The 26,137-nt window shown below is 37.7% G+C and overlaps 1 protein-coding gene across 3 annotated transcripts in view; it reads right to left on the reverse strand.

Annotated features, from left to right (window-relative positions):
- Nucleotides 1–767: 767 nt before the first annotated feature.
- The window catches only part of DICER1 (dicer 1, ribonuclease III), a 72,194-nt gene continuing 46,824 nt past the window's right edge, over nt 768–26,137 (reverse strand). For 2 of the 3 annotated variants that reach the window (XM_017857934.1, XM_017857935.1), the window contains 14 exons: nt 25,888–26,027; nt 22,880–23,059; nt 22,437–22,650; nt 22,160–22,313; nt 20,614–20,796; nt 20,238–20,343; nt 19,636–19,811; nt 17,903–18,677; nt 14,337–14,492; nt 10,415–11,303; nt 8,476–8,744; nt 5,770–5,932; nt 5,601–5,676; nt 768–5,234 (listed from right to left, as the gene is read on the reverse strand). In XM_017857934.1, the coding sequence (XP_017713423.1) occupies nt 5,069–5,234; nt 5,601–5,676; nt 5,770–5,932; nt 8,476–8,744; nt 10,415–11,303; nt 14,337–14,492; nt 17,903–18,677; nt 19,636–19,811; nt 20,238–20,343; nt 20,614–20,796; nt 22,160–22,313; nt 22,437–22,650; nt 22,880–23,059; nt 25,888–26,027 (3,647 nt within the window). In that variant the 3' untranslated portion in view covers nt 768–5,068. The remainder of the gene's footprint in view (nt 5,235–5,600; nt 5,677–5,769; nt 5,933–8,475; nt 8,745–10,414; nt 11,304–14,336; nt 14,493–17,902; nt 18,678–19,635; nt 19,812–20,237; nt 20,344–20,613; nt 20,797–22,159; nt 22,314–22,436; nt 22,651–22,879; nt 23,060–25,887; nt 26,028–26,137) is intronic. The other variant, XM_017857936.1, reaches the window with a different exon arrangement.

The raw sequence follows: 26,137 nt of genomic DNA on the forward strand, positions 1-26,137 counted from the left end.
CTTTCTTGCTAGCCATGACAGCTGCAGACATGAGCAGTTGCTTGTCTTGGAGGGTAGGGTCAATGGTGGCAGGAAGGACCTGTGGCCCTGAGGCTTGGCCTGAACTCTCTAGAGAATTCAGGGCAGTAACACCAACACACACAAGCATGTAGCACTTACCCAAATTCCTCAGGATTAAAATACAGATACTTTTTTCTCCTCTAGTTTAGGGCAGAGAGAGAGAGGAAAGGAAGGGACTAATTCAAACTTACAAAGGAAAGCTAAACTTTTTTCTCATTCTAAAAAACTTCTTACCATCTTGTTCCTACAACCACAGGATTAGTATTAGTGCTTGGTTTACTGAGTTACAAAAAAAATTGGGTCAAAAGGCTAAAATTATTTCTTAATCAGCAATATTGGAAATGTGTCCTAAAAATCTGGAAGCTGCACATTCTGTCCACCTGATTTTAGAAAAGCCAAGTTCACCTAAAGAATGCGTCAAACATATCATCTAAATAATCCAAGACCTAGAATGCATCAATGTGACAAAATTTCCAAAAAGCAGATTGGAATTAAGTCTTCAATAAAGACAGTTGTTACTATATAATTCTATTACTATATAATTCTGCAGGTGGACATGCAGCAGAACTTGGTAAACAAAATTTTATACTAAATATGCATTTTCATATGATTCACCATGGAATGAAAATATTATAAAGATCATTTCGGCTCCCACTATTTAAATGTCATTACTCACTTGAATTGAAAAAAGATGCAAGGACACAAAGTGAACAGACGATAACTTTATTGGAGATTTACTCGGCTACAATTATTACAAAAAAAAACAACTAAAGGTAATTGTGATCCATAAGGTGCAGATTGCAAATTTCTGCAGCATGATTACTGTATGAATGAATGACATCATGTTCCTTAAAAAACAGCTGCAGCATGTGATGGTTAAGTATTTTACTGTCAATCAAATTATATGCATTAGTTTTACTTGAATTTAGTAATTTTCCTTCACTATTTACAGCAGAAAAGCCAAAATTTACTTCCTGTTCACCTTTGCATTTTTGCTATGTAACCTGCTGCTGCAGTGAATTCTTAGTGCATCTATAAAATTTAAATTGTCTGTGGTTGATGTCCAAATAAAAATGGACTAGAAAAAAAAAAACAAGTAATGATTAAAATATATTTACAAGTTAGTTGTGAAAAATCATTTTCACTGCTAGTGGAAAATACAATGGTCTCAATGCAAATTTCCTAAATATTGCTATTGGTGTCTCCAACAACTTTAAAAATCATTTTAATAGTCTTGGTCTTAAACATATCTTTAAAACTTTCCATGTACAATATAAAATAAAGAAATTTATCTGGAAATAATTAAATTCCTGAAAAGTAATCAGTGGTTGGAAAAATATAATTATTCAAATGTAATTAAAACAACCATATAGGTAATAATTATACATGACATGAGTTTCTCTTCCGCAGATAATGCAAATGGGTTAAGGACTCTTAACATAATTTCAGATGCAGTTAAAAAAAGGTATCAAGGTCTCAGTTTGGTGGCTTAAACCTTGTGTAAAAGGATTAGACACCCTAACAGAGCAAGATCCAATATTTTAAATCAACGGGGCCTTGTGCATCAACTGCGCTCGGTCTGGATTCCAGGGATCCTCTGCAGTCCCCACCTGCCTCCAGGGAGCGACTGAAGGAACTGACTGCCAGGGGAACACCTGGATTCACGAACCAAAGCAGCCTCAAGTTTCGTGTTGTCAAGGCAGGGTATTAGAATCTTTCTGAGGGCAAAGTATTATTAACAAATAAAAATATCAGTATTTTAAAAGACAATTACAGGAGTGTTAGAGGTCATTCTAAATTTCATCACTTCACGTAATATAAAAGAAAAAAGAAAACAAATATAACAAACATTTTAAAACATAATTAAGAGTTCAGTTAACAAATCTTTTCATACTTTCACAAACAGTAAAATGCCACAGACAAAAATGACCTATTTAAGTTGTGCGAGTATATGACACATTGCAGGCATTATAATTATCTTTTTCAAATTCCATAAATCAAAACAGCAGCAAGGCCAAACCACATTTTTTTCCTCTCTGTTAAGCATATTTTCTTGAAATGAGGTAAAGCATGGTACCAAGTGCAATGCTTATCTGTGCTACATGAACAGAACAGAAGGGAAAAAGCTATTATAAAACGCAGCATAGTTAGGACTGCGGAAAGTATATTATAAAAGAAATTTTTAAAAATTTACAAATGAAGGTTCATGTCAACTAACTTGCACACAATCATCATACGGAATTTCTGCAGTTGCTTTGTCAAGATACGCCTCCCCAGTCCTTTACACATGTGCTCAGAGCACAACCACACCCCACTGGTAGGTTTTCCATATTACATTCGGTCTCACATTGCAATCACAGGAACGGAAGGGTGGCACATAGGGTTCTAAAGTGGGGCAACATAGAGTGATTTTTTTTTTCTTAATTGACAGATGCAAAACATTTCAACAAGCTAAACAGAGGAAAACTTTACAGCATTAAAAATCAGCAGCACAAAAGCGTTCATAACCATTTCATATGTCTAACTCGTACTTTTTTATTTTTTAACTTAGTAACCAGGGGATCATAGAATGCTTCAAACTGTGAGTCAAATTAAAATCCACTATTTTCTCCAACAAAAGTGAAATAGCTGAAGTTTGCTGTTGATAAAACATTTTGAATGTAGAAGGAAATTTGATCCCCTGAGAATGTATGACCTAATCATGTCTAAGTCTGAACATCTTAGTATTAACAAAAAAATACTCTTCTTAAGGTTACAAATATATTGAGGCATTTTTCTCCCACTGGGAATCGTAACTGTGAAAACAATCTGATTTTGGTGCCAGGAATCAAGAGAATCCCGTAACATTGGAATCAATGTATTAGACACAATGCAAAGCCCTAAGCTCCTGGCATCAGGTAGTTTATAAATATTAAGAGATTTGTGAATAAACTTGATCACAAATCACCCTCACAATAAAATTCACATCCAGCCTTACTTGTTAACTGCACTTTTACAGTTACATAATTCAAGAATTGCTTTGTTTTAACTGGCCATATCTTATATTAAGGTTTTTTTAAAAAATCAAATAGACATCTTAAGGTTCCAAATCAGAATTAAATAGTTTTAAAACAAGTCACCTAAACTAATTTGCTCAAAAACTCATTTAATAATTTAGATCTCAATTTAAGTTTAAGATTGGAGATAACAAAAAACACCGGAGAAGCTTAATATCACCCTCACTCAGGGTTCCTTAGAAAGCAGAGCTGACAGTTTTCTGTGGGTGCACTCGCACAGAGGCATTTCTCTCTGGGTGGATGATGCAGATAAAGCAGGAAGGACAGTATTCAAATGTCACTTACACATAAATGCAGCATTCCATGAAGCATCAACTTCAGAATCATGTGCTGGGAAATACGAGACACCTCTGCTCAGCTTTCTTAAACTTCAAGCATAATTAACAGGGCAAATTGCAGCAAACCTCTACTGGTATGTTGATGGGAGTGCAAGACTGACCCACAGCTTTTAAAAAGGTAAATTAAGAGGTATTATAGTTACAGTGCAAAAAAAAAAAAAAAAATTAAAATTTCAAGCATAATACATAAACATAGCACCAAACAGGGGAAAAATGCATGCAAAAGAAAAGAAGAACTGAGGTATTTAAGTGAAGAGTGCCTACAAGTCTAATTAAAGAAACTTAGGCAAATGCCTAAAAGGTTTTTTTTTCATTTTCCAAAGATGGAAATAATGAGCTAGTTCATCTAAATTAATGACCTAAATCACAGATGTATCAAAATTACGGCAGTTTATCGCAAACGTTAAACTTTCATGGCATTAACAGCACAGCTTTGGTAGGTGAAATATGCATGCAACATTATGAAAAGTACAGTAAGAAATTTATGTGAGGAGACGAAGGGTAAAGGTGCTCTGTTTTGCTTCTTTAAACAAGTAACCAATCAATTATAAAATCTGCAGCATATTTTAGGTGTGATATGTCTAAGGTTTATTTTGTTAGAGCAACAGCCTAGAAGGCAAAATTATTTGCCATAAACATTTCCATCAGTGGAACTACCTAGCAGGAGGTCTTTAGTAAAATGGGGTGTTTAGCCAAAGATCATTTTTATGATAAAAAATATTCGTAGACTACATATTCTGGTTTTTAAAATGTCTTCAGTATACGTATGACAGAAATTTTAGGATGATCCTGTAATAAGTTACAACTATACTAGTGAGTTGTAAGTATCACGCTGTCTCAACGTCTAATGCATAATAAAATGAAGGGAATGTAAAACAGTTTGTTCCAAAAAGATCAGAGATTAAAGAATATCCATGAAGGTTTTACTTTTAAGGCAAGAACCTTTTTTATCCAAGACTATGTGGCATTGGAAAACTAAAATGTGATTCACCAACATGCCAGCCAATGTTCATTAAAAATCTGTCCCTTACTATCAGGTGCAACAGCGACCAGGAACATCACCTTATACAGTATAACGTGGAAAGAAAAGACAACACTGGCGCACTTCTCCTCTCGAAAACCTTATCATTCTATTCAGCTTATCAACTACTGCAGGACTGGCACTACTGCACATACGGAGGGATGGAGAAGAATCTACATCATCTTAGGACTGCTGGAGTTAAGTTGAAGCTCCATGGCCTTCTAACACTAAGCAAAGCTGACATAAATTAAACTCAAAAAAAAAAAAAAAAAAAAAAAAAAAAAAAAAAAACCTGTCAATTATTTTGAACACTTGCTAAAAGTCATCATTAAAGCACTCTTGTGATTTAAACAAAGCAGAAGTGAGGAAAGAAGACAAGATTGTGTTTGCGCAAAAAACTAAAACTACAATTAGTTCCAAAATTTTATACATATGTTAAATGTTTTATTCTGTTATCTATCTTGTTACCAAACAAACTTTAAATTCTGCCTTCAATTCATTCCACTCAATATCAACTTTAAGTCATCCTTTCCGATTTAAATAATTTTCCCCTTAATTTCTTTGTTTTTTGTTTGGAATTTTAAAAAGGGGTTTCAGCTACTGGGAACCTGAGGTTGATTAGCTTTGAGGCTTCGGAGGGCTCTTCTTGCCGCTGCAGATTTGGCAATCCTGTAACTTCGACCGACACCTTTAAATTTCCCCTTTCCTACTACTTCCACGGTGACTCTGACCTTCCCGTCATAAGTTCTCTCCGCCGGGCTGTAAAAAATCCAAACAGCTTGAATTAGAAGTCAGAGTATTTATTATCACTGTCAATCAGCACTTAGTGTGCACTCTCAGGCCAGGAGTCCCATGTAGAAGCTGACACCACACAAAGGAAACACGCGTTACGACTTACTGCAATTGCATACCCCCGACAGACAGGGCTGCCATCTAGTCTTTATTACAGCATTATTTCAGAAAAACAGAAAGAAAAAAGAGAAGTCAATCAGATTACAAATAGAAATCTGACAACAGCAAGCCGCAGTGTAAATATTTTTCAGAATCATTAGTTTACAATATCTTTGTGAACTTTTCCCCTTGATGTTTTAAGTTAATTTTTTTCCATGTACATTTTTTGCTTACCTAAATTTGGCAGTTTCTGGTTCCATTTCAAGCAATTCTCGCACAGGGGAACGGGGTACATTTGCAGAAAACTTTTCTGCAATCAAAATGAAATAATAATATGAATAATATCTTTTAAGTTGTTTTTAATGTTGTGGGTTTTTTTCTTTCTAAAGGGAGCCAACAATACCTATGAGTGGCCGCATCATGGGGTAGTACACCTGCCAGACCGTCTCCAGCGACATCCCACTATCCATGTAAATGGCACCAGCAAGCGACTCAAAAATATCCCCCATGGCCTTTGGAACTTCAATATCCTCTTCTTTCTCTTCATCCTCCTCGGATCTCCTAAGCTACAGAGAGAGAAGTGACTTATAAGCAAAAGGCCATTTTACAGGCAGTCCACAGATGTAATTTCTTTTCTTGGATATATGACTTTTGTGACTTCTTTAATAAGGCGGGAAATACCACTTATGGTATGCCTACTATATTGTAATAGTAAAACAAATGTTATCTTTTAAAAAAAATTTTTCAAACTTCTCAAGAAAAAAAGAAAAAAATCCCCAACCCATTTATTATTCTATACCGAGGAAAGAAAAAAGATTACTTCTAAATTTGAACAACTTTAACAGAGAATTAGAAATAGTCAATAAAAGTATGAAAAAAATTCAAATTCACTCATAATCAAAGAACTGTACTTTAAAACAGTTCTACCCCCTAGCTGCTTGGCAAGCATTCAGTAGTACTAATTGGTCTGGTGCTGGCACGGGTGTATGCTGCTTTGGGCAGCAGAAATCACTATTGTAGGGAAACAGGGAAATTCTCCTTGAAAGATTTTTTTCCTCCAAGTTCCCTCTTCATTAAGCCACTAGACATGTGTTCACTATAACGGAGTATCTGACATAGCAGGTATGCAAATTAATAAAATAAAATCATACGTCTGTATCAAAAGCCTTTGAAAAGTTCATAATTCTTTGATGCAGCAGTTGTATCTCTAAGAACTTATTTTAAGGAGGTAACTAAATACATAAGCGTTATTTATCACATCCACGGGTATTAAACATCCTAACCCAAAACGACTTAACTACTCAGCCATAAAGAACCATTTAAATAAATCAGCCACGTGTTGACTAGCATGTGGCTCCTGAGCATCATGATACCAATCAATACAGGGAGAGTCAGAGTCAGCCACAACATATTATACGTGAAAAGAACAGGTTACAGTATCCTATATATAAGAGAATTCCATTTTCCATTTTAGATATGTTTTTATCTATATACATCTACAATTCATCCCAAAATGTTAATATTGGTTATTTCTGAGGTAGCATAATCAGGCAAATTTAACTAATTTTCTTTTTATTTACTTGTACTAACTTTTCTAAAATCAACACAAATCATTTATGAAAGAAATAAAGAGAAAGTGGGAAAATACTAATTTCTAATAGGTTTAGCCATACAAAGTTCTATATAATACATTTATACTGCTGATTACTTAAAAAGCAGACTTACTGTTGGTTCACATATTACGGTTTTGAGATAGAAAGGAATTTTAAAACTTACCAAGTTTAATTCTCTCTTTTTACAGCTGAGGAAACGGAGGCCCAGAGAGGTAAAGAGACTTTCTTAAGATCAAATAGTAAGTTAGAAATGCCAGACCATGACATTTCCAATCAGCCCATGTAACTTCTATACATATGTTTATATAAACAAAGGGAAGGAAAAGAATGAACAAAAACTAACAAAACCCATATGCCCCACTGGCATCCAAAGAGAGCTTACATCTAATTTTAGCTAATTCCTCCAATTTCAAGCTCAGCTATTTCTAAAGAATGAGACTAGATAACACTTGGAAGTCTACGAGCTGGTCCCACCTTCTCGCCTCACGGCCTGCCGCGCTCCAGCTCAGACCATTCATCTTGGACAAGAGCACAGAGGCATGGTGAAGTAAGAGCAGGGCCTTCTGACTCCTCTGGTGCACATCTGGGCAGCTGGCAGGACATGAACTTGGCTCTGTGGCTAGACTTCAAACCTACTCTTAATTTTTCTCATAGAAAGAGAAATTCACTACTCCCCAACAAAGGTTTGGTGCAATTAAAAAGGGGAAGGTACAAATTAAAGCAAGGACAACTAAAACAGCTACTAGTGTTAAGGCTAGTAGCTTAACTAGCTTGACTCCTTATAGGAAAATCTACAAAAACAAGAAAATCAAAGGAAATGAAATTGGAAGAAGAGGAAATGAGAGTCTCTCTGGGGGATACAGGTATGCAGATGAATGTAAGAGACTGGAAAGATCTAAGCAATATCCTTTCCTACAATAATTCAAAATAGCTCACAAACACGTTAGAATTAGCTCCGTCACCAGAGAGCCTTTGGCTGAACTTACAACAGAAGCCTCCCAAATTCCAATGGTCAAAAATTTAGAAGTTTGTTTTTTAAATCAGATTTTCCCACTTCAAGTAGAAGCAGAATGTATCTTTACGATGCTTCCCTGAGATATTAGCAAATATTTCTGATCCATTTTAAAAAGGAAGAATAAACTACACTGGGCTTTTACTAAAGCTAAACCTGCCCTGGGGTCCGGCAGTGGTGGCCACTTCTTTGTCATGCCTCAATGCTGGGAGCCCTCATGAAGGTGTGGGAAGGGCACATAACTGAAAGGCCTGGCTCCTTCTCTTCACATGAATGACCACACAGTCCACAGTGGGGGCAGACAAGTTTAAGAGGCCTACCTGCAAACTGCAGTTCACTCGGTGCTCCCAGAGAACACAGCACACTGGGTCCCACACCCCTGACCTCTCGCTGTCCCTTTAGACCACTATGCAGTCAGAACTCTGAAATTACTGAGACCCCTAGTCAGACCACTTTTTTCAACATCGTTTTGAACAGCACTAACCTCAGAATCCATTCCTTGCATTTCATTCTTCTCAAGCTGAAACTGCACAAAGTCATCGATGACGTGGAAGAGCTCGGGAGAGACAGCTTTGAAGTATTTGTGGTAGTCGTACTTTACAGCCAGCGATGCAAAGATGGTGTTGTTGACCAGGGCAGACCGCAGGTCCGTCAGGACGCCCGGGGAGTGCTGCCGCGGGTCTTCATAAAGGTGCTTGGTTATGAGGTAGTCCAAAATCGCATCTCCTAGGAATTCTAAGCGCTGGTAACAATCTGAGGGGATCCAAAGTGGAACCGTAAGCTTGTGCAGAAGCATTTACACTATCCCCACATAGGCAACTGATCCCCAAATCCCAAGAAGATTTGTATTTAAATCATTTTCATACATATATTCTTCAATAAGGAAATTTGACATACCATACTAAAAGGCCTCTGGAAACTAAATTTTAATGGCAAATTAAGTACATTTCTTATATAAATTGGGGTCATAAAATCTTCAAGTGGTCAAAAGACTAAATGCTTGTTAAGAAGGAAAAACCAAAACTTCACAGGCGCTATCATGATCACTGAACGCTTTTCTCTGGCACTGTGCTGTCTGGGCAGGTAGGTGCTGGGGCCTTCCTCTCGAGTCTCCCTCACACATCGTCACTTAAGTGAAAGCAGGGCCGCACACACCTCTCCATGTGGCTACACTGCACTGCCATCGCTAAAGTCTCATTCACACTCTGGAATGTGTGCATAAGTGATACCATTCCTCGCTATTCCTGCGTTATTTTTGTTACACAGGATGACAGGAAAAGAAGACCGTCTTCTTAACTTGAGCTATTATAGAAATGAATTTACCACAAACCAAGAGATTGAGAAAGAAGAGCTGTGAAAGGAAGCAAAGGCAGGTAAACTGGTTGTCATTTTGTGAAATTGATCCATGTTAAATCAACATGTCTATTTTCTCACAGTGATTAAAATAATACATCCAGCTGAGGAAACTGAGGCAGGGACCGATGGTGACTTGTCCCAGAATAAGCAAGAAGTTAAGAAGCAGGGACTGTGCTACGAGAGAACCCAGGTCTCGGAACTTCCAGCAGAATGTAGTTGAAAGCCATGTATCATTTTTCCTCCATAATGAAAATTAGGCTTTAGTTTCATCAGTCTTTCTAGTCCAGAGTCAGATAGTTTTTCACTTTTTGGTTTTTACATTTTGCTGATCACCTTAACCTACACTGTTTTTATTATACAAACTACAAATTTTATGTTTTGCTTTGGTATTCTGAATTCAGGCACTTACACCTCCAATACGGAAACTGAAATGTAAACTTCAGCTGTGTTTCACAGCCTGAAGCTGATTTGGGTGGAGGGGCTTGTTCTCCCTTCTGATCTAATGGGTTGACAGCCTATTAAAGGGGGGGGGAATACAGAGCACAGTGAGAAGTAGAAGATGACAGCAGAGTTACAGCAAGGGCCACGCAACCTTCTTGTGAAATCATTGCTGTTAATCTTTTATTCTATCCATCTTTAAAAAGACCCTAAAGGAGGGGTCCTTTTTGTCCAGGAAGAACAATAAAAGGCTGTGGAAATACATCCAGAATATACAACTAAATCAAAAACCAAAAGCAGCACCGAATGGGCAAGAGAAAGATACCTGGGGAGGATAAAATGGGGAAAACACATCAAAATACTAAGGTTCAAATTTCTCTAATTAGGCAGCATATAAAATGACACTGATGAGGGTATGATAGCCATACTCCCAACAACCAAAGTTATAAAGCAATACGTGCTCCCCAAATAATAAAGAAATCTTTCTTTTCCTTTTGTTCCCCGCCCCATCCCTTGAATATTAAGCACAAACACTGTACATGCACAGATCCCTTTTACAAGGCCAACACAATGTGATAAACGCAAAGTCTCATTTTCCCAGAAAGGAAGTTTGGTTGTGGGCTCCTTACCAGTGATAGTGTTGTAGTGGTAGGAGGCATGTGTAAAAGCCTGGAGAAGGTAAGCCTTATTCTTGAATCTGTAGTTGATTTTCTTTTCAAAATTTTCAAACCCCGATATAAGGTGATTCAGTGTTTTATCTGCATCTGGATGATCAAACATACATCTTGGTGGAATCTTCAAACAACCATATTCCAAGTCTTTCAATACAGAAGAGCGTGAACTGGCCACAGAAGCAGCAGCACAGCTCACTGAAAGGTTCTTTTGTTGGCTGTTGCAATTCTCCCGAGTAGGGCACAGGGCCTTTTCCCGATCAGTCCTTTTAATTACCGGGAGCACCTTCAGCCCCAATGAACAGAGGAAAAGCTGAGCAGCCCTCTCCCCACAGCTGGTTAAATAGCAGCCCAGCAGGGCTTCCACACAGTCCGCTATGCTTTTGTCAGCAATACACTGCTCAGTGTGCAAGTCGTAAGAAATGGACTGCTTTCCCGTGTCAACACCACAGTTTTCTTCTGATGGATTCCAGAACCCCACCACAAAGTCATCTTCTTCAACAGCTTTGCTAGGATCCAGATAGCACATTGCATCCCAAGAGCTGTAGTCAAAATCCTCAAAATCTGATGAAAATGGCATACTACCTAAGGAGGATTTTTTGGGCATTTTCCATTCATATGCAGAATCAGTGGTTGAAAAAGGAGAAAGAGAGATTTTCTTTACAAAAGCTCCTGACCCCATTAACATATTATCTATAAATCTGATATGTTCCTGATCATACTCCAGGAAATCATCTTCATAGTCAGCCTCTTCCTTCGGAGCCCTCCACATCAGGCTCTCTTCCTCCTCCTCCTCCTCCTCGTAGTCCTCATCCAGTTTGCCATTCGCCAGCATGCAGTCTTTTGTCTGAAACAAGGGGGAATGGGGAAGGAGGGGAGACATAGCTGCTGTTTTTAAAAGGGTTTGAAACTCAATAAAAGCGAGGGTTATGGATAATTTCAAATGACAACCACAAATACTAAAAGGCAACTTTAAAATCATGGCCATTTGTTTTCAATTAACATAAAATAAGTTATTTAATCATATAAACAAAGTAAAACGTGTTCTTTGAATGTTCGTTTTCTAAGTTATAAAATGACCTTTATCCAGTATGAAGCTTTAAGTTAAGGATTTTGAACATGGATATCAAGTTAAAATTAATGTCCACAATGCAAAACTTCAACTAAGAAGTCTAACTCCGGTAGGACATACAATGAAAGCACTCACATGCTGATCACAGAGATCTTCAATTTTGCTGACAAAACTTGAAAATGTGGTAATTTGATTTCCAAATTAATAAAATGAAATTCCAGATGTAGAAAAGCATTACCTTTGCAATTAAGCATATAATATAAAACAGATAAAATCAATTTTAAAATGTACAATAGGATTTTATAATAAAATTTTTGTCCCTATTTCCACTTCAAAGTATACTTGCCACAAAAAACTACACTGCTTTGCTTAAAAAATAAAAGTGATCACTGCACTAAGCTATGAATTTGAGAAATTATGCTTTTCCCCTCCACTCTGAGCTACAGTAATCAGGGGAACAGATTATAGCATAACTGACAAAAATGGAAGAAAATTTAGACTAACATGAAACACAACAATCCAATTTCTGTCAAAAGATCTTTGCTAATTCCAATTTCTTTGGCAAAAGCTTATTTGTGAGTGACAACCTTAATAATGGGCTAGATTTCAGTAATGATGTAACTTTTTTGCAATCCTAGAAAGATGCCAAATTTCTGTTATGCAAGTTTTTAAAGAACCAAAAAACTTTACTTGTGGGGGGGAAGGCAAAGGGTGTGCATCAATGTTGATTGTAACAACTTTCCAGAGTGTTCTGACAAAAAAATGTTGCAACCTTCAGGCATTTTTTTAAATACTACAAATATTTCATTTTAAACTAGACTCAAGATATAAACACTATATTTGTCTGAAAATAAATAGCAGTAAGCCGAGCTATATCTATAACTATCTTTTCACTGTTTTAATTAAGAAAAAAACACCTTTTCAAGAATAAGGAAGAACACCAAAAGCAACTATTAGTGGCAGACCTCAAGGAACATTTCCTACTAAAAATCTTATACTTTCCAAGGCATTATGAAGATGTTTTAGATTACTGTTTGGTCCTTAAGAAAAAAAGGGCCAAACTGCAATTTTTTAAAAATCATACATTTTTTTTTAATTGAAAAAAACTTTCTGTATCTTTAGAAAGGTGCTACCATAAGCCAAAAGTGGCAGAGCACAAAAATCACAAAGGGCTGACTTTTATCACAAACTGTGTGATCCTGGGCAAAGTCTTTTAGTGCCTCTGGGTTTCGGATTCTTCATCTACAAAAGAGTGGGGTTCTACCTCATAAAATGTTTTTCAAGAGCACTTCAAGCCTTTTAAGAAAAAACAGCCACATGAAATCCTTTCCTGTATCATTCAAGTCAACTTTGATACTTTCTTCTATCAAGAGGCGTTTAGCATGCAAAGGTTTTCACTTAAGCCCATTTGCGGAAGGGCCAGAGCGAGGTAGGAAGAACGGCAATGCAATCAGCCAAAACCAGAGTATCTTTTCAACATCATGCAACGGCCTATATTTCAATACAAATAAGTTACTAAATAAAAATCTGAACAGTATTTCTAATGAATTCTAATAACCAAAGTGTCATCATAAACATTAAGAAACATAAATTGAACTTTGTGTTGTATCTTAAAAAAAAAAATCAGTATGACATGGCAATGTCACCTTTATGCTACAAGTTTTTAAAAAGAGCCAAATACATTATAAAACGGTATTAATGAAGGAGGATGACTGTTACTGGAATGTTATTCGTAGAAATACAATGCCATTTCTAAAGTTCAAAATCTATATATTTTCCTCTAAGGTTCTACCTATTTCTAAATTAGTGACAAATAATTGTTTGGACCTAACTTGCATTAAAATATTCCCTTAACACTTTCCAAATAAGTTCTAATTCTGTAATAAGACAAATACTACATGAGTTAAAAACATCCTCAATAAATAGATAAAAATCTGAATAGTGTCACAGAACATGCTACCTGGAAATACTTAAAGGCAGATATATAAGATACACGTAACAGAAAGAAGACATGAAGAAAATGTATATTTAAAAATATAACCTGTGAAAGAAAAAAATGGTATTATCATTGTTGGCCTGAAGTAAAAATGAAGTAACAATGAGCCAATTTATCTTTAATGCAAAATAAATCTCCAGGAAATGAAACTGTCTGAAGCATTGCCTTTCACTTTGGAAGAGGCACTAGAACTCCCCCCGTCAACCACCACCGCACTGATTCCTGCAGCTCGGAGGCCCTCCCAAGTGCCCTCTGGTGGCCTTCAAGACAAGACAAAATGAAGCAGCTGTTGCTGATATGTGGAGTCTTCTTAAGTCACTGGCAAGATTTAAATTATTTCCAGAAAATAACAATCTTTATGGATGATTTTTTTTTTAAGTTCACAGGAGTCCTGACTGAGAAAACCCTGAGCTACAAAAGCAAGATTTTATTGAAATTAATTATTTCACAGACAGACTGGAGATCACAGGTCACTGAAAAGTCATTTCACTGAACAGAGCTAAGGATCTAGGATAAATTGTAATAACAGCAAAGTGAAATTTTTCTAAAGAAGAGCAAAACTCAAAGCCAAAACATCAGATACTCTATGCCTTTGGAAAAGAAGTAATAAAAATAGAAATTTGCCTCCATCAAAATTATAACACTATTTCTGAATTCAGTGAAAAGACAGTGTATTTAAAGGAATTAATTAAATATATCAACCATCTACTCTATTATAAACATACCAAGAAAATGAAACAAAAAATTAATAAAACAAAATTCTTTGGCTCACCAAAAAGTAAATCCCTCCAGTTACACACACACAAACTTACCATTTCATCTTTTTCCCATTTATCTGTGTTGCTTTTGTCTTGATTTACTACATAACCAGGAGGAAGCCAGTTTACAGGGGGATCAAATATTGACACCACCATGCGGCTGGGCAGTCCCTTCTTTTTTCCAAGGCGATACAGATTACAGTTGCTGACCTTTAGCAGAAAATATTAGGATACTTATCCACAAATGACCACTGCTGGAATTCATTCAAGGCATATTAACATATCCTCAGTTAAACGTTCCTCAAATTAATCAATTAATTATATGGTCATCAATTAAGTATAAGGGCTCTACAGTTTTTCCACCCATTCATGTTATAAAAAGAATATTAAATTCCCACATATTCTATACTTTTTTGGCTTAAATATTTCTGAATATAAGATGCAGAGCAAAATAACGCATACAGCTATGCAAATTCTTTATGAATGACTGAGAAGAAACAATTCAGACAATATCAAAGCCTTGAAAATACAACCTGATGATATAAAATGCAAACTGCTAATTGGAATTACCAAAGTAGAAAAGAACCCATATAAAAAGTCAAGATGTCACAATATTTTCAATGAAATGGGGGGAGGATGCCATCAGCTCTAGCTGCAAAGTGAAAACTGGCACCAAACAAAACTGAAACTATGTTATATTCCTAGAATTGAAGCCACAAATGGGATTGCAACTATCATGCTCTCTCAAATATTATTCCTTTGTTTTATAGGCATTTCAAGACACTTCTATTCAACTTTTAAAAAAATGAACCAAAAGGTTTCTGTTTATTTACATTAATGGAACAGCTTTACTGTCTATCCTCTACTCCGGTCTGTTTTTCCTAATGCCTCTATCTCCTTCCTAATTTGCTCACATCATTGCATTTCTGTCAAGTTATTACTCGGAAACTAGGGTCTAGAATTGTCAATCCCATTTTCATTTTCATAAAGCTGGGTTCCTCATTATTAAGTACTTCATTAGCCCTCTTCCCATGTAACTCAACTACTGTTTAAAAGACACCCCCCAAGTGAGAGGCACTCGACTGGGCAACCCTGAGGGAATCACGGCAGCAGGACAGAGGGGCAGTCCTCGTGACACACAGGCTGGCAGGGAAAAGGAGTGCACGTGTGACCACTATGGCCAAAAAGTACTCTCCCTCTCTGCCTGAAACGTAGCAGGCTGAAGTAACTGCCAGCTTCCCTTTCCAAGCTAAGAGAACAAAGCATCACAAGTGCCAAGAAGAGGATAAAGTGCAACGTGGACCCACGGGAGGGAAATCACATTCCAAGTTGACAGAAATGGTGGGCGGGATGAAGAAGAGTGAGTCAAGTAAGGTCTCAGATATGGGGCAAAATTCTGGACACGTAGAGACGGGAGCGAGCACTCTGCAGAAGGAAGGACAGAGCAAGGGCCCCAAGGCTGGGGGTCTGAGCATGGAGTCTGTCCAATGAGCTGCAAGGGGTTTCCACCTGCTTAGGATCCAAAACGCATCAGGGCTGAAAGGGCCTGAACAGCAGGCTGAGGGAGTGATCACTCTTTCTGCAAAACTAAGCAGTTGAAGGTTTCTGAGCACACAAATGGACAAGTTTTGTAATAGAAAGCCACCTCTGTCTTGTCTTATCTAACGGAGTATCCTATTCTACTGCCTATGCCACACTTGTCTAAGCCTCTGATACTTTCTTCCTGCAACCACTTCTTGGAAATCTCATCCGTTCTTAGAGCCTCCATATGGCGACTACTCTATAAAACCATATCTGAATCCTACAGTCTCAATTATCTGAACATTTCCACTTCATATTCCATGAGGTCTAAAACCTCAACTCTAACCTTGACTTCCCACATTTCTCCCTATCTCCCTGCTACTGCCACTGCCCCTGCCCCCAAGTTGCCCGTTTATATGGTTGTTACGACTGTGCCTCCAGTCCACCTCAAGATCATCCTGGGAGATCTCGGACACACTCCTGACTCTCCTGGATGAACAGTTAGGTGACCTGACAGGAGCCCATTCGACTAAGTGGGAGTACCCTCATCTGCAAAACAGGGATGTGTCGGCTCCTTCCCAGAGGCTTAGAGAAGAGTAAACGAGTGAACACCGGGGAAATGCTTGGTGTGCTCTGTTGTGATAGTTCTATCCCAAGCGGCTAGTGTGATGGGGAAGAGCAAGGTCTCCAAAGCCAGGCTGTCTGGATTCAACCCAAGCTCTGCCACTTACTTGCCAAGTGACCTTGGGCAAGCTAACTTCTCTAGCCTATCTTCACCTATAAAATGGGGAAAATTAAAGTTTCTACCTCTCAGAATTGTAAAAATTAAATTAGGCTTATATATATGTATATATGTGTGTGTGTGTACATATGTGTGTACGTGTGTGTATACGATTATCTTTTAGAGTAGTGCAGGGTAAGCACTTTTAAGTTGTCAGCTAAAATTATTTCTTCTCACTCACCTCAGCCCCTTCCTCTCTACCAGAACTCTAGTTCTACAACATTTTCTGCTTCTGCTGTTGGTTTGCATTTGCTTTCCAACTCACACTACATTCTGCTACCAGATTAATCATTTTAAACTATCACTTTAATAGTTCCTTGCTCCAAATTCCTTCAACAGTGCCTACAACACTCAAAACACGTGCAAACTCCTTAGCCCAGCATTCGAGGCCTTCTACGACACAGCTTCATCATACCTGCCTTTTCAAGCCTTTTCTCAGGTATTTCCACACTTCCGACTGCTGCCACGGCTGCTTCCCTGACACTGACATGCTCTGCCATCTGTTCACTTTGCTTATGCACTGTCAACTTGCCTCCTCCATTGATGCCATCCTTGATTCAACAGCGATGTTCCTTCCTTCCTTCTAAATGCTGCAAGTGATCGGCAGCTCTCTAAGGTATTTGTCCAGGAGGCTCATGTTGCCTGGCGACACTTCTTTTTCCATTTTTTCCCACCATAACTTGAATGTCTTACCTTCATTCCTTTTCTTAAGTCTTAGTCCATGCTGAGTTTAAGAGCCCACCCTTCCTCGGAGCTATGGAGCGTTTATTACTCACAACTCTGGTGTCACCCTCTTCACACTGGAGAGCAGTCAAGCTCTGTGAAGCCTGTTGTTACTCTCTCCCCTCCACTCTCCAAAACTTCTGAGATGAGCCCCTCCACAAGACTTGCATCTTACTCCTGTCTATACGCCTTGTAAGCCAAGATGTACCATCTCAAATAAACGTTTAATTCAACAAAGCAGAAGCTCCTTGACTGACTACAATGCACATTTCTTCAAATCCCCCCAGGATCAAGAGGTGTACACACTTGCATAGTTTCCTTTGAACTGAATTTCAATCAAAAAGTAAGACACATGGAGATCAGCCAAGCCCCAAAACGTGAGTGTGGGGTCGATGTAAAGCAATAGTCATCCACTGCCAGGTGGTTCTGCCACAGGCTTTCGCTGGCCCCGGTAGAACAAGGAGCAGCTGTGCTCAGCCGGTGCAGCAATTTCTGAGCATGATACGTTCTCATCGTCTGAGATTATCCAACGCTGCAAACCACTTTCAGGCACACTGAATAATTAACTGCTCAAAAGAAAAAAATCATCTCTTACCTTTTTGCTTCTCATATATGAAAGGCGGCCCTCATGAGCATCAGGGTAAGTGCAAAACAGATACGTGGTGATGGCATGCTTTAAAAAGGAGTCGCCAAGCATTTCAAGCCGCTCCAGGTTAAATCCATCACTAGCGTTTGACAGGGTCAAAGCCTGAAGAATAAGTCCAGGATTGGGGCCAAGAGTCCTTGAGGAGTACCCAACAGAAGGGCTCTGCTCAGAATCCATCCTGCCCTTGAGCACTTGAATAGCGTCTGTCGTACCAGGCATGACGGCCATCATGGGACTTCCATCTGAGGTAGATTTGTTAGCATTTCCATCAAGGTATTTATTACTCAGGAGAGTACATTCATCGCTGGGCTGGTTCTCATAATTGTATAAATTCTGAATGGAATATGAGGTAGTTGGTTGCACGGGTATTTCCTGCTTGTAGTAATTCAGCTGATTTCCTTGGCAAAAGTCTCTGTTAGCTAAATCATAACTGCCATTGGCGAGATTTTGATTGTAAGAAAGACCATTAATTGCTGTAAGATCTGCTGAAACTTCAACATGGAGCTTACCAGGGGACTCGCTGAGCAACGTTCTGCAGTTCACAGACATTTGGTCATGATTTTCTAGAGAGGAGGTTCTATTAGCACCTTGATGTGCAGCATTTTCAGGGACAATTGTGCTGTGCTTACAGTAATTATCATTTTCCGCTGAAGAGGAGTTAGAAATTGAGATGAAAGATTTGCTGTCGATAGATTTTTTCCACCCGAAGTCTAAGTTAGGGTATCTGCAAAGACATTTTTATAACTTTACATCAGATTCTTCGAGACAGCTAGGCTGAGAGCATCAGCAATTTGAATTTAAAAACAAAAACAAAGATACCAAAAACGTACTCCTAAACTTTAGAAGAGAAGTAAGTTTCCAAGGCAGAATTTAACATTATTTGGAATTCTGCACAATGTAAATTATAAAGTGGGACATGGCTTTCTTTACCGCTTTCATCCCCGGCCCTAGACTCTAGGTGTGGTAGTTAAGAATGTCATGAAGCTTGCAGGCATCCTGCAGGACCTGGGGCCTAGCTTCATGGGTTAGAATCGCAGGCACTCTGGTTAACCCACTGACTACCTTTGGGCAACTTACATAAACTCTCTGTGCCTCAGCTTCTGCACCTGAGAAAAGAGCTAACAATTCCTATCTCACAGCACTGTCTTAATGATTAAATGAGCTAACTGACACAGGGTACAGCATTTAAGCTAGTGTTTGGCACTGTAGTAACTACTCAATAAATACTGTGGTTATTCCTATTATATTTTAAAACTCCTTCAGTCCCTAGAACAGTCGTGATATTGCCAATTGGATAACCAAAATTAATGTGAGTGCTTAAGCCAATAGTTTTTTTAGAAGGCAGAGATTTTACTAATGGGAAGAAAATAATGAAGACAAAGAACATGCTAAGGCTATTGCTTTTTAACATATGTTTGGATTTTTAAAACAAAAAACAGATTGAAAATGCTGATGCAGTAACAAAAAACAATTTCATTCTCACTCCAACTGTTACGGCTTAAGTAGTAATGGTTATTTCTGACCTCAGATTCTCATCTCCCTCTGAGACTTGACAAGAACATAAGATATGCATATTTTCTTTCTACTAAGAATTATGTTATATACAACTTTAACTGAATTCTGGTCTTCTGCAACCAGGATCTCATGATCCGTGTTCTTTCTGGCCGACTGCACAGGCATACCTAAAATCCGCAGGAAGTGATCTGACTCCCACGCCAGCATCGCTGGCAGTCTGGGCTCTCAGCTCCTCTGCAGTCAAAAGGCAGTGAAGGCGATAAAGGATGCTGGGGAGACAAACTGCTTTTCTCCACAGTGATGCTGGAATCGGATGTATAGCACAGAGTTCTGGAACCAGTATCTTCAAGTAAGGGGAAAAACGGACAGATAAATACAAAGCGCACACACAAAAGAATTTAAAAAAAAAAAAAAAATTTCACTAATGGATAAAGAAAATCACAAATGCTAGTAAAACTTAATTTTAAAAAATATTTGTAAAAATAATCCCTAAGGCCAAATGGGATTTATCGCAGGATTTATGAGAATGATTTTGTGATATATTAATGGGCTAAGTATAAAAACAAAACTCTCAATACTTACCAAAAAGAACATTCAAATAACATTCAACAATTAATACTGATTAAAACAAAACAAAATCTGAGGATTAGGTAACTTCTAAAAAATCAACGAATCATGCATTAAACTTGATAAAATTCAAACTTATCTTTAATAATGTTTAATACTCAAACAAATACTAAGTTATGCTAGTACAATGAACTATCATTACCTGTTTATTCTGCAGACTTTCCCATTTGGCTTTCCTCTTCTCAGCACTGCTTAAAGGAAGAGCTTTCCCTTTCTGATTCAAATGTCGAGGTGTCAAAAGATTAAGTCTGTAAGAATTCCAAAACAACTTTATCAAACACACAAAAATGAGTACATATTCATAGTGGTTCTTCAACTTCACTGGGCCGAAAATCATCTGAAGAGCTCATTTAAATTACACTTCCTGGGCTACCCCTTGGGCAAGTTTGTGTGCAAAGCATCTCCTGATTTCAGAGAGTCCACGAGTGGGCAGGCAGACAGTGAACCTCTGCGTGTCTAGTGATGTCTGGTAAGAAGGCCTCAAGTGCAATCCGAGTGTCATCTCTGAAGCTTCTTACCTTGAAGATGTATGGTCCACATCCAGCAGTGGCTGGTTGAGATTGGTTAGGTCAAGGTTATACTTTGTTTTATAATATTCTGCAAAAGTTTCATACTCAGGGGAAGGAAATTTACTGAGTGGGGTAAGATCAGTGTACACATCAGCTACATAAAATCGATGAGGCTGATCAAAATTGCGATATCTAAAAAAAAACAAAAAACAATCAGTTGCTTTTTGGTTTAAATCAACTGTTCTCAAAACACAACTGTTTTTAGTATGGAAATTATGATTAAGAATTCAAAAGATTAAAATAAGTAACAAAATTTTATTCCAAATATATTTCAAGTATATAAGAACTGTATTTTATTAAGTAAAAATGGACACATTATTGTCCCACTTTATTATTATTCTTGTTCTAAATATCTACATTTTGATAACACATGAAGCTAAATGGCACCTTTACATATCTATTTTATCAATATAAACAGTGTAAAAAACGTACACTATGCAAATAAATACTTTGCATATTACTAATGCTAAACATTAAAGACACTTGTCATATAAAACGTATTACTGCATCATCTATGACTACGATAGTCCTGATAACTAAAATATGGTTTTGAGGTGCAAAAAGAAAAAAAAATCAAAGATGAATTATAACTAGTACTATAATTATTTGAAAACTGTCTGTATTTTATTGCCCCAAAACTCCATTCCCTAAATTTTTATAGAAAAGAAAATCACTCTGGATTTACTATTTTCATAGAGCTTAATATTCCTTATAAAATTTTAAGAAATGAAATCATTATTTATAATCAAATTCTATAAGACTTTGGAGACTAAAAGGATGGAGATTTTAAGAAGAAAGCCTACCAACATTAAATTATCTGACCCTTTACAAAGGAAAATTCCTTATCTATAATGTTTTAGGTTTTATTTTGTAAGCAAGTAAACTGGAGAGAACAGGTCAACCTTAAAAGATTACCTATATTTTCTTTTCTTTCTTCTTCTTCCCCCATCTGTAGACCAGGCTGGAGTGCAGTGGTGTGATCACAGCTTACTGCACAGCCTACAAATCCTGGGCTGAAGCAATCCTCCCACCTCAGCCCCGAGTAGCTGTGATTACAGCATGCATCACCATGCCTGACTAACTAATATATTTCCTATTAGTAATTACAATGCTAAAGTCACAGCCCACTTACATTCCCACGTGAATAAGTGGTTTTTTTTTTGAGAGAGAGTCTTGCTGTGTCTTGGAGTGCAGTGGTGCGATCTCCCCTTGCTGCAATCTCCACCTCCCAGCTTGAAGTGATTGCCCTGCCTCAAGCCTCCCGGGTAACTGGGACTACAGGTGTGCACCGCCACGTCTGGCTAATTTTTTGTATTTTTAGTTGAGACGAGGCTTCACCATGCTGGCCAGGATGGTCTCGATCTCCTGACCTCATGATCCACCCACCCTGGCCTCCCAAAGTGCTGTGATTTCAGGCATGAGCCACTGAGCCCGACCTAGTGCATCTTTTAAAACAAAGTATCACCACCATTTTTCTTTCCATTTAAATACCTACCTTGGAATGATAACTGCATCTTGGTAATCTTCTAATTTAAAAACAAAGGGTGTTTCTTTTGTATATTTTGTACTGGGAATGCCTATGCGAGCTTCAGACTTCTCAATATCTTCCATGAATTTAAAGTCAATATCCAAAGTGCTGGAGTCATTAACTTAGAAGAGAAAAACGATTCTTTAGCTTGTTAAAACAAGATACAGATAAGTTTCATACCTAAGCTGTATATCTGTATATGTATCTAATTTAGAGTTATCAAAGTAAGAGATTTTTTTCTTACCAACATTAAGAGGTAGAACACAGTATGCTGAATCAGCATCTGTAGGTTTAAATTCTAGTGCAGGTTTTTCAAGCCGAAGAATATGTGAGAATATATACTGGTGAAGTCTTGTAATCAACTCAAGCATTTGCAGAGACAACATGAAACCAGACTTCTTCAACTCAATGGATATGGTAACCTCTCCAGAGCGTGTGTACACAGGAAAGTGTGGAATCTTAGCAAAAGGAAACATAAACCACCCCTCAAAATTAACAGGTATTTTATTCCATTACAGTTAACTTCAGAAGAGAAATGATGGTTTCCAGTGCAGAAACAGAAGAGGCACCTTCATCTTTAAATATTAAACATACTGAGGTAACAAAAGGTACTTTCTACTAGTTTTTTCTTTTTTCTTTTCCTAAGCAAGATGTTTTTGACATAAGTAGTCATTACGAAATATCTACCTGAGGTATGGGTTTGGCTGTCAGTATTCCAAAGCATCTTGTGGTATCTTCAGGAGGATAGAGCTTCCGCCTTCTAAAGTTGAGTTCATCAGGTAAAGGTGTAGTTAAAACCATTCCTATCACATACAGGTAACAGGGCTGATCAGGTTTGGGATAACTATCCCTCAAACACTCTGGAATCTAGAGGTGGAAAGGAAAATTAAGCGTCATGCTCAAGTATATTAGCCTCTTTTCCAGATGTCAGCAAGAAAACTAATTCTGGCTTTACTAAAAGCTGGTGAGAAAAAGCTAAGAAAATACCCAAGGCACGACACCTCTTAATTACTTAACCCTGCGGGGTAAGTCAGTGGATCTCAGGCCAGGGCTGCTGATAGTGGCCCAAGTTCACATACACTATAATGCACTGTTGACTATATAGCTAATACTAAAATTATATATAAAACAATTCAGCACTGCAGGGCCTTTTTAAAAATACTATTCATTTGATCTATTTCTTTTGACAAGAAAACTCATCTCTTCCTTGGGCTTTTTAAGTACTAACTGTAGAGTATCAGAAAATAAAATTAGGCAAATTTTAAAAAATTACATATAATCCTATCACTCAAAGACAGCCTTTATTAACATTTTGATATACTTTATAATTTCCTAGACTCTTTTTTTATGTATAAATGTATAGAAACATATATACATTTATATTTTTCAATACAAATAAAATCACACAACACTAGTATATATTAGGGTATGTGTGTGTGTGTGAGATAGCCTGATTTTTATCCCATTACTATAAAGAGAATATCTGTCAGAGTCAATATGAACCAATATCATCATTTGCAATGGCTACCTCATTATGTGAGTGAACCATAATTAAATGGAGATTGCTGCCAGGCTTTCAATATTAACACAATCCTTCAGATTATGGTCTTGCAGTTCCTGAGGTTCAATGTAAAAGAACTGCATCTGTAGTTAAAAGGTACTAAAATGCTGGTAAAAGAGACCGTTATATTTAATAGAGAATCAGAAAATAAAGAATGTATCTATTAATAAAACAGGATGCCAAGCAGCACTATGCTTTTCTTTTTTTGTAGAGACAAGGTCTCACCATATTGACCAGACTGGTCGGATTTCTGACCTCAAGTGATCCTCCTGCCTCAGACTCCCAAAATGCTGGGATCACAGGTGTGAGCCACCACACCCAGCCAATACTGTGCTTTTCCAAACACTTATCATTAACGACTTTATCACATGAAACTAGTCTCACGTGAAAATTTGGTATGAGGGAAACATGCATTTTGGGAAGATGGGTAATATTCATGATTGTTAAAAAACTAACATGATTCTGAATCTTGAAAATGCTAAGCTGGATGCAAAATTGTATAAAGTAAAAACTCGGTAAAACTGCATAAATAAAACCAAAGAACCACATATTTAAGCTAAGATACAAGCACAGCAGTCCCTGCTTATCTGCAGCCTCCATGGCTTCAGTACCTGAGGTCAGTCACGGTCCAGTAATAGGTGTGCACAATACAGTATTTTGAGACAGACCACATTCACATAACTTTTATTATAGTATATGGTTACAATTGTTCTATTTTGTTATTACTGTGCCTAATTTATATCTTAAAACTATCATAAATATGTATAAACATATTTTTAAAAGCATAATATATGCTATAAGTCCTCACTTAATGTCTTTGGCAGGTTCTTAGAAACTGGCTAAGGGAAACAACCAATTGGTAGAAAGAAACCAATTTTCCCACAGGCTAACTGACATAAACCAGTTAAATTCCTCCAGCATATTTCTGATCACAAAAACAGCACCAAATTTCTAAATTAAAAAAACACTTTTAATGTTAATCATTAAAAGAAATGTGAGCTATAGATACAATTAAGAAAGATGAATAAAAACAAGGAATATGATTATTCACCCACTTATTCCAGTTCAGGGCCAAGGGTTCCAGAGTCTATCCTGGCAGCTCAGGGCCCCGTGTGGGAACCCATCCCGGAGAGGACACCACTCTGTGGCAGGGCACATGCACACGCATCCCCATGCTCACTCACAGTGGTGCAGCGCAGACATGCCAGTTCACCTGATGTGCACAGCTTTGGGATGTAGCAGGAAACCAGAGTAAGCAGACACGAGGAGAACGTGCCAACTCCACACAGAGACAGTGGCCCTGGCGGGGAATAATTTTTTTTTCCTCGTCGACGTTCTAATGAAACAACGTTGAGCTGTTGGAGGATCGGTACTATCTGCAGTTTCCAGGATCGGTACTATCTGCAGTTTCCACTGCATTTAGTAGTGCGGGTCTTGGAACATACCCTCCAAGGGTAAGCGGGACTAGTACACACAGCAAAATTCTGCTTTTGCTTGGGGTTCTTATGAGGTAAAAATATTAACAAATATTTTTAAAATAAATACTTCGGCCACGTATGTCTATTACTAGAAGTCAGATTTAGAGATGCTTTCATGTGTGGGCTCTGCTAGGATGCCCACAGATTGAGCTGGAAACAGTCCATGGAAATAACTTATTTCGATTCCCAATGGCCCACATCCTAACTCTTGACAGATATTTGTGCTTCTACCTTCCAGTGTACCTGTCATCTTGAGAGGGCATCTTTTCACTTGCTTATTTTATCATACAAATCCTCTTCTGTCTTAGCCCCAAATCATAAGTAAAACAAGAATCACACCACTAAAATGAATGAAACAAAGAATGTCTATTTAAATGAAATAACCTCATTCTGGATAGAATATGAGAGATGGGTCCAAGAATCCTTTTGAGAAGAAAAACAAAAGCAACCTCTGAAGTGGAAGAGCACACAGTCTACATAAGGAAGGAAAGAGGCTGATCTGAAAGAAGCTGTGAATTGGAGAAAGGAGCTGAGATCCAGAGTGGGCCAAACTGCAAGGGTGTGGGAAGTCAGCCAAGCAGAGGAGCTGAGATGTGATGTAGCAGAAAACGAAGTCAGAAATGCTAGGTTTTTACTCTGTTCTAACCAATACTAACTGCTTTTGGGTAGCACTGCCTTCGTTTCGTGGAACCTGGCCTTCCTGGAACACTGGTCTCTTCTTCATCATGCAAATCAAGCTCTTCTTCATATTTAACAGTCTCTTTTCCAACTGGCATCAAATGGTCATCCAGTTCCCCTAAGAAATTTAAAGAGAGAATTAACACAATCCAGATTTTGACTATTTAATTAGTAAAGAATCTAGAACAGAACTATGTTAGAAGGACCTGGAAAAGTAATGGAAACTAA

The sequence above is a fragment of the Rhinopithecus bieti genome, unplaced genomic scaffold, assembly GCF_001698545.2.
Source record: "Rhinopithecus bieti isolate Rb0 unplaced genomic scaffold, ASM169854v2 scaffold_41913, whole genome shotgun sequence".
In the NCBI taxonomy this organism is placed as follows: Eukaryota; Metazoa; Chordata; class Mammalia; order Primates; family Cercopithecidae; genus Rhinopithecus; species Rhinopithecus bieti.